General features: G+C 28.5%; 1 protein-coding gene across 1 annotated transcript in view; it reads right to left on the minus strand.

Moving 5' to 3' along the window:
• Positions 1-4279, minus strand: part of LOC100215322 (prefoldin subunit 2) — a 17775-nt gene extending 13496 nt beyond the window's left edge. Inside the window, exon 1 of the mRNA XM_065788942.1 lies at positions 4086-4279. Within this exon, the coding sequence (XP_065645014.1) occupies positions 4086-4222 (137 nt within the window). The 5' untranslated portion in view covers positions 4223-4279. The remainder of the gene's footprint in view (positions 1-4085) is intronic.
• Between the last annotated feature and the right edge of the window lie 5193 nt (positions 4280-9472).

A 9472-nucleotide genomic window follows, 5' to 3' on the forward strand; every position in this document is an offset into this window, starting at 1 on the left:
AAAAGCAGATTTCTTGAGTTTTACCACTGACGGATGGACTACACATCACAATGATCTAAGCTTTTATTCATTAACAACACACTGGATAAACTCAGAGTTTAATTCGATGATAGCTGTGCTACAACTTAAAAAAAGACTTTTTAAATGAATGGAAAATACCAACTAACAAAGTGTACTTTGTCCTCTCTGACAATGCTGCTAATATGAAATTAGCCATAAAAGAAGCTGGTTTAGAAAAAAATTCTCTAAGTTGTGTAATCCACACTCTTCAGCTTTGTATAACCGATAAGCTTTTCAAACAGCAAACAATTGTAAATGATCTTATAGCTAAGTCTAGAAAAATTGTCACACACTTTCATCATTCTTCATCTTCCATGGATATGCTACATGAAATTCAACAACAGCTAAAGTTACCCCAACATTAGGGTGGTGCTAAAAACAACTTTTTTTAAAATGTCAGCTGACAACCCCTAAATGTGTTTTATATAATAAAATAATACTGGATTTAAAAAATTTTTGAAAAAAAAATATTTTTACGGGTGCCACAAGGCCCTTATACATCAAACAGGTTCCTAATATTATAAAAAAAAAAGTTTTTCAAAAGTATGTCATGTTGGGTCTCAAAAGAAGCCAAATTTTATAAAAATTTCAAAAATAACAATTATTAAAAAAAAAAATTGTTATTTTATAGTTTATTGCAAAAAGAAAGACCTTTTAAACTAAAAATGAAAAAAGTTTATTTTTTTTAATTATAATTTTGCAAAAATCTTAAATAATCGTTTTTTTATAAAATAATTGTTATTTTTAGAATTTTTATAAAATTTTGTTTCTTTTGAGACCCAACATGATATACTTTTGAAAAATTTTTTTTTTTTATAATATTAGGAACCTGTTTGATGTATAAGGGCCTTGTGGCACCCGTAAAAATATTTTTTATTCAAAAATTTTTTAAATCCAGTATTATTTTATTATATAAAACACATTTAGGGGTTGTCAGCTGACATTTTTAAAATAAGTTGTTTTTACTACCACCCTACCCAACATTCACTTATACAAGATGTAGTAACAAGATGGAACTCGACATTTTACATGCTAGAAAGACTAGTTGAACAAAAAACTTCACTAACATTATTTTTTATTAGAAATCAAAAGAGTAATGCCTCTAATCTTAATGAAGACCAATGGTTATTAGCTGAGACGCTTATCTTAGTTTTAAAGCATTTTGAGGTGGCTACACTAGAGATGGGTGAAAATAGGGCATCAGTATCTCAAATTATTCCATTTATAGTTTCAATGGAAGCGTACCTAGCCTATGCTTCAGAAAATGCAGGTGAAATAAAAACTATATTAAAAGAGTTGAAAAAAGATTTTATCTCAAGGTTTTCCAGCTATAAATATAACAAAAACTTAAACATGTCTACAGTTTTAGATCCAAGATTCAAACTTAGTTATGCCATATCAGATAAGGAGAAAGACACAATAAAATCAAATATTCAAGAGAAATACATGAACCTAAATAAAACTGATATTACAGATTGCCGTTTAACTACCAACAACTTAACTCAATCAGATAATGAAACAAACACTTCATTTGAATCAACCCAAGAACCTAGCTCTCCACTCAAAAAATTAAAAATGGCAGAAAACATATACAATTTCTATCAAGTTTCAAAAGCACCTCTTGACACTGAATTAACAAAATCAACTAAAGTAAAGAACTGTAAAAAACTTTCAACACAAATTTATTTAGAGAAAAAGGAAAAAATGTAAGTTAAAATGATTTTTTTAAATAAGAACTTTGATAACTTTTTGTTCTTTTCTAATTCATAATAAATTATTATAGATAAAACTAAATTCTAAATTATCATAAACAAAAAAAATTAAAAAATAAAATGAAATAAAATAATATTACTAATATTCATTAATATTAACAACTTTTAATAATAAAAATTGGTACTTTACATTTTAGTTTAGTTTTTATATTTTTTGTTTACTTACTTTTCTTTTAGAACTGATGAAATAAACTTTTACTTATCACTGCCTAATCTTCATCAAAAAGAATGTCCATATAAATGGTGGGGAAATTACAAAAATACATGTATAAAGAAACACTCTAGTAGCAATAATATTTTAGACCTCTCATACCTTGCCAAAAAATATTTAGGAGCTCCGCCTTCTTCTGTGTTCAGTGAAAGATTGTTTAGTACTGGGGGAAATATTTATGAATCGACACGGTCCCGACTAACTGCAGAACATGGAGAAAATCTAGCTTTTGTGCATGCGAATTGGAAATTTTTTGGAGAAACGGAAACAAAAAAATAGATTCACAGTTTTAAATAACGTATTTTATTACTTTTCATAACATAATAAAAATTTATATTTATTTTTAACATGACGCAAGTTGGTCTATTATGTTTTAAATATGTTATACTTTATGTTTATATTTTTTAAATGTGCATTTCTTGATTTTAAACTTCTTTGTAGAGTTTTGGATCCATAAGTTATATAATTAATGTACTAAATTATAAGAAAACTCTAAAAAAGTAGAGAGCCCTGTTAAAAGCACTTTTTTTAATTTAGTGGTTGCATATATGCCTATATAATAACTTATTATTAATAAGTTAGACTTATACATTGTATTTATGTTTATGGCGTAATTCTTTGTTTGGATATAATATAGAAACACAGAATCAAAAATAAAATTTCAAAAATTTCAAAACAATCGGCATCGGCCGATGGTTAGAAGGCTGATGCCGATGCATCGGCTAAATGGTCGATGCATCGGCAAGCCGATGCCGATGCATCGGTGGACCCCTAATATATACACATATATGTATATACAGAACTGTGAATATGTTTTACACCACTTGTATAATTCGGCTTATTTACAATTTTTTATATAAATTAAATGTTTGCTTTTATTTTTAAATGTTTAGTTTGTACTTTTAGATTAATTAAATGGGTAAAATATCTTTAATAGAGAGACAAAAAGTTATTGTGCTTCATGAAGAAGGTTATTCGCAGAACCAAATTTCGTCCAAAACAGGATATTCAAAGACTGCTGTTGCAGAAATCATTAAAAAACTTAGAGAATCTGGCTCCCTTGAAAATAGAAAGATAAGTGGTAGACCTCCTAAGCTAACAAAAGATGAATATAAATATTTAAAAACCCTTTCTTTAAGAAATAGGAAAAAAACATCAACCGAGTTGACAAAGGATATTAACACAGCAACTGGGGAAAAACTTGTATTCGATGACACCAATTGGAAAACCATTATTACGGTGTGGCAATAAAGAAAAACAACTTAAATATGCAAAACAACACAAAATTTGGGCCCAGGAAATGTTTAATCGGGTTCTGTACACGGATGAGTCCAAATTCAAAATTTTTGGAACAAAAAGACGCCAGTATGTTCGAAGAAGAATTGGAGAAGCCTATCAGCCTGAGTATTTAAACCCTACTATTAAAAGAGAATGGCACAACATACCTCAGGATTTTATAACTAAATTGTATGAATCTATTCCTTGGCGAATATTGGCTGTGATTAAGGCAAAAAGAGGACATATTAGATATTAGGAGTTTTTTATGAAGTTTGACATTAAAAAGCTTGTGTTTTAATAAGTCTATAATATAGAACTACAAACTTTATTATTAGAGAAAAATTTCAAAATTTTTTCACATCCCTATTAATTGAAATTAACTTTTAATAAATATGTTGAGTAGATAATTAATAAGTGATAAACTATATTTTAAAACATTTTTGACCAATTTAATTTTTCAGCAATATGTGTTTTACTAAATATGTAGTAAACTGCTTTTGTAAACATCTCAGTTTTAAATAAGCTATGTGACTTTAGGATCATTTAGCTTATTTACTCAACTATAATTTGTTTAAAATGTTGCCAGTACAGTAAACTCGTTGTTGGCAAAATAAATTAACCTATTTACGCTTTCAGCCTCGATATTGAACGGAATCTATACTTTCTAATGATTTATGTAAACAAATTCAAAAAGAAAACTGTGTTGTTATGGTAAAAATGTTCTAAAATAAGAGTCAAAAACATATATAAATCAATAAACAAACCTATGTTCACTAATTTCAGCTTCAAGTTCTCCAATTTTATTTACAATAATTCGTTGTTCTTGACGCATTTGGTTAAACTTAGTAATTATCTGTTCCTGCGACAGCTCAGTCTTTGTCTTAGCTTTACCAGCTGCCATTTTTTTTAATGAAATGTAGCGTTTCGAATCGCGTAAAGGTTGCAGCACAACGTTTTATAACGAAAACATTTTCTTGCATAAGTTGCACTAAAGTCGACTTTATACAGTCTAATTTTGATTTTTATGTCGACAAAACAAAAACTACACTTTCAGTGTAGGTTTTGCCTTATGTTTTTCGATAAAACAAAAGTTAAACTTTGAGTATATAAGCTTTTGTTTTGGGAAAAAGTTATAAGTAAATTAACCTCATTTTCAAAAAAAATTTTAGTATTTTTTGCGATAATTTTTTTTTGTAGTTATTAAGGTGCTTCCAGTATTTTTCAGTATACCTACTGAATAAAAAAACAAAAACCAGTGTCGTCATTCAAAAAACTTTTATTATCTTTATTTGACACAGGAGACTAGTACTTTTTTTGTTTTGTTTTTTACTTAGATTTTTTTATAACGTCAGAAGTCACTCAAGAGTAATTTTTTGGTTTGTTTACATTTTTAGTTTGTATTAACGGCTGATGATTACCTTCGGGCATGAAACTTTAAATCCTGCAAATCAGTTGTTTTTATTCATCTAAACAATACACACACACACACACATACACACACACACACACACACACACACACACACACACACACACACACACACACACACACACACACACACACACACACACACACACACACACACACATATATATATATATATATATATATATATATATATATATATATATATATATATATATATATACAGGGTGCGGAAAAAGTTCCCGTACAAAAATATAAACAGCAAAAACAGCAAAAGTTCCTGTTCAAGACGAGAAACAAATTACACTTTTATTTAAAACAAAATAATACTAAAAAAATACTAAAAGAATACGAAGGAATACAAAAGAATACTAAAAACACACTATACATTGAAAGAAAACACCATACAAATATTTTTTTTAAATTATACTTTTGTACGGGAATTTATATATATATATATATATATATATATATATATATATATATATATATATATATATATATATATATATATATATATATATATATATATTAATGATCAATAAATACTTTCTCAATACTTTTTAAATGTGACAACGCCGGTTTTTCCACTGAGGTCTTCATATATATATATATATATATATATATATATATATATATATATATATATATATATATATATATATATATATATATATATATATATATATATATATATATATATATATAAGCAATAAACAAAGCAGCATAGCTTTGTTCGTTGCAAGGATTGTGTTTCAAATCTGTTAGAAACTCGGAACATCACGACAGAAGCAAATAATCGCAGTAGACGTCATATACACAGACTTTGTGAAGGCGTTTACCAAAGTGCCCTATAAACGCTTTCTTTATAAGTTAAGAGCCTGCGGTATTCAAGGCGCGCTTTAGACTGGATCTCAGCTTGGTTACGCAACCAAGTCAACGAGTGGTTATCAATGGCATCATATCTAAATGGCAAGCGGTCACTAGTTGCGTGCCTCAAGACTCGGTCTTAGTCCCGTTGCGAAAAGACTGAGGTTGAACGAGACCTTAGTGTGATGGTCTTCAACGACCTTAACGTCATACCAAAAGTAGAGTCAGCCGCATCAATAGTGAATAAAATGTTGGGGCAACTCAAAAAAACATTTCGCAGTCGCATTTTTTTATTTATGGGGTACACAGTATCTAATTTACATTTGCCCCCACCTTGAGTTTGCTGTTCAAACCTGATCACCGCATTTAAAGTCCGACATTGCTATCCTCAAGCAAGTCTAACATCGAGCAACTAAAACAGAATCATTTATTAAACATTTGTCCTACAAATATCGACTCCAACAGCTCGGTCTAACAATACTTGAAGAACGCTGTAAAGGAGACCTTATCGAAAAATTTAAAATCACGCGTCAACTCAAACTTGACAGTTTTTTCGTCCTGCAAAAAACTTTCAAACGGTAAAACCAAGTATATTTAGAGATGGTATAACCAAAAACTAGAACGTTAGCTTGTACAAAATTGTGAAGAACAATTTAACTTTTTATCAAATAAAGTTGTTGTCCCATGCGCTTTCCCAAGCAGCAGTGAACGCTCCATAAATCAATGCTTTCAAAGACAGCAAAAAAGTAACTTTTAGAGACTTTTAGAAACACAATTGCTGCTTTGTCTGTAGCTTCTGTGTTTTTTTTTTTCAACAGTTAATTTTAATAAAAAAGGAAGCGTATAACTATTTTTTAAATATATTTTGATAAAATAAATATATTTAAAAAATAGTTATACATGCCATTTTTTATTGAAATCAACTTATATATTTACAAACATCGTATTACGAGAATTGACTTTTAAAGTTTATATATATATATATATATATATATATATATATATATATATATATATATATATATGTGTGTGTGAAAATAAACCTTTATATAAGCCTACTTAAAGAAATAAAGTAATAAAACAAATTTAAGGCGCTCCAAGAAGAACTAACGGTCTTATCACAGAGCATCGCAGTAGAACATTTAACCAAACAGTTTACCCCTCCATCCTTACTTATTATCTGGCCAGAGCCAGCGTCGAACCTCCAAGCTCTTGGTTCTGAGCAAAAATTCTAATTTGCTGCGTCACGGTTGCTTGTAAATTTGTTCAAAACATGTCCACGAACGGCCAAAATAATGTAAAGAAAAATTACATTTTTACAAAATATGAGAAGAACTGCAAAGTAATTGTAATGAAGGAATATATCTCATAATCAAAAGCTATGTAAAACAAATGTAAGCAAAAACATAGTGGAAAATAACTTGCAATAATAACATAGCTAAATTGCTATATTTGTATACTAATTGCGTAAACACTAAATAAAATATCAAAAAAACAAAATATATTTTTTTTTTAATACGCGTGATTTGCCTATTTATTTACCGGTAAATCAAAAAAAGGCTGAAGTCCAGAGGTTTCATTGGTTCGATAAAATATCTTAAGGAAACCTGAAATCAGAATGCTAAATATTTTCTTAGGCTTCTTTTTAATATAATAATGGAATATAATTCTAATCAGAGTAAAAGAAACGCATGGTTTCAAAGTAAAAATAAACTTATAGCTTGGTTTGTAAAAAGTTTACTTAATATCAAAAATGAATTTAAATAAGAATTTCTAAAAAATGATTTACCTTTTTTTAATTTAAATCAGGGTTGCCACCGTTATTTAAGAACAAAATTCCCTGATTTTCCCTGATTTTTTCGCTAAAATTTTGCTTTTTTCTCCCTGATTTTCCCTGATTTTACGCTAAAATTTTACTTTTTTCTCCCTGAATTTTTCTGATTCTTACCCTTAAATTTTGCTCATTTCCCCCTGATATTTCCAGCATTCAAACACCTAAACTTAACATTAAAACTTCTCCATTAACCCCAGAGCATTTTTACCTCTAAAAAACAGATATTATAATCCCCCAATGAGTAATGAACCAATCTATTTGTTTCAAAATTATTCAATATACAAAATTTTGAAATATTTCAAAATACTTCAATCAACTCATAAAATTATTATATAACACATAATATATATATATATATATATATATATATATATATATATATATATATATATATATATTCACCCATTTGTCCAATATAGGAAAATGCTCCAATTGTTTTAGAGAAATAACTAAGAGAATGTCCGAATTAGGCTGAGCTCTCCGAGTTTTTGAAAATTTTTGACTTATCAAGATTTTGTGACCTATCTTATGGCCCTCCCACCAAGGGCTTAATCAGGGTATATTTTAAAACGGATATGTTTAATGGGTATTGAAAATCTGTCCGACTTAGGGTACAAGATAACGAGATTCGAAAAAAAAAAAAAAGTTAAAATTGGAAATGTTTTTAATAACGAGCAATGTATTAAAAATTCAAGAGTAAATAAACACAAGTTATAATAATTAATTATAAAAGACTAACAAAAACTAAATGAGTAAACTAAAAAAGTAATATTGTTAAATACTGAAATGTTTGAAATAAAGATCAAACAATTTTATGTTAGAAAAATATAATTATTTGTTATTGACATCTTTTTTTTTCTTATGCAATATAACTAAAGCCTCTTCAAGCATCTTTATTTCTTTTTCGTGTTCCTCATTTTTTCGCTTACAATCGTTACCTTTTGTAAGAAGTAGTTTCATTTGAGACTCCTGCTGCTCCATATCCTGCTGTTTGCCAGCTTCCTTGGTATATGTAATAAATTCCTCATTGTATGTTTTACATACTTCGTTCAATACTTTTTGCTTTTCCTCAAGTCCCAATATTTCCTGATCTAAAACCATTATCACGCTATTTTCTTTTTCTTTTGCTTGAAATTTTTTATTTTCCTCCAAATAGTTTTTATATTGTAACGAGGCACTACGAACAGCCTTTATCATTTCATTGTTTATTTCTATTTCATGAGCCCTTAGTTTGTTTGATACCATAAAATCCTTGATAGTGCGACGATATATAAGTGACTTTTCTTTCATGTTGTCGCTGAGCATATTACTGTTAATACTGAAACCTCTCTCAATTGATGCTTGCCCATGACATAACGTAAAAAAAAATATCAAAACTTTTGATACTTTGTAATCTACACCAACTTTGTAATCTTTGAACTTTGTAATCTACACCAACTTTAATGGTTTCAAAATAAAACTTGTCTAAACGATTTCCAGTGTGAAAATTTTTAAATGCGGGTAAAAGAGCAGATGAACTTTCCTCTAACAACTTTGAAAATTGTATGAAAGCCTGATCACATTCATTTGAAGTGATATGTGAGCAAGAAAGAATTAGATGTAGTACGGATTTCATCTGATGAAGAAGATCAGCTTTTTGTTTAAAAAGAATTGACACTGGACTGATGCAACCAGTTGCTTCCAGAAAAGAAAATCGATTCAAACTTCTTACGAATATTTTTTCCAATCTGTTGATGACATCTTGAGATAACGCATCCTTTCTTCTCAATTCGATAATGTTATGCTCTGCAGCAAATACAATTGTCATTAATTTTAATGGCAGAAAGTTTTCCTTTTTAGTGAAATCAAATTTTTGAAGTTGTCTGCCATTGACGATGCTGCTAAGGATATCTTGTTTTATAATCAAACCCATTAAACTTTAATGAACAAATAGAGAACAAATAGAAAACAAAACTTTAGAGAACAAATCTTCAAAAAAAAAGGGAATCATTGGGGCATCAGTTTGATATCTTAGTAAGGTTT

Source organism: Hydra vulgaris, chromosome 01, assembly GCF_038396675.1.
Source record: "Hydra vulgaris chromosome 01, alternate assembly HydraT2T_AEP".
NCBI lineage: Eukaryota > Metazoa > Cnidaria > Hydrozoa > Anthoathecata > Hydridae > Hydra > Hydra vulgaris.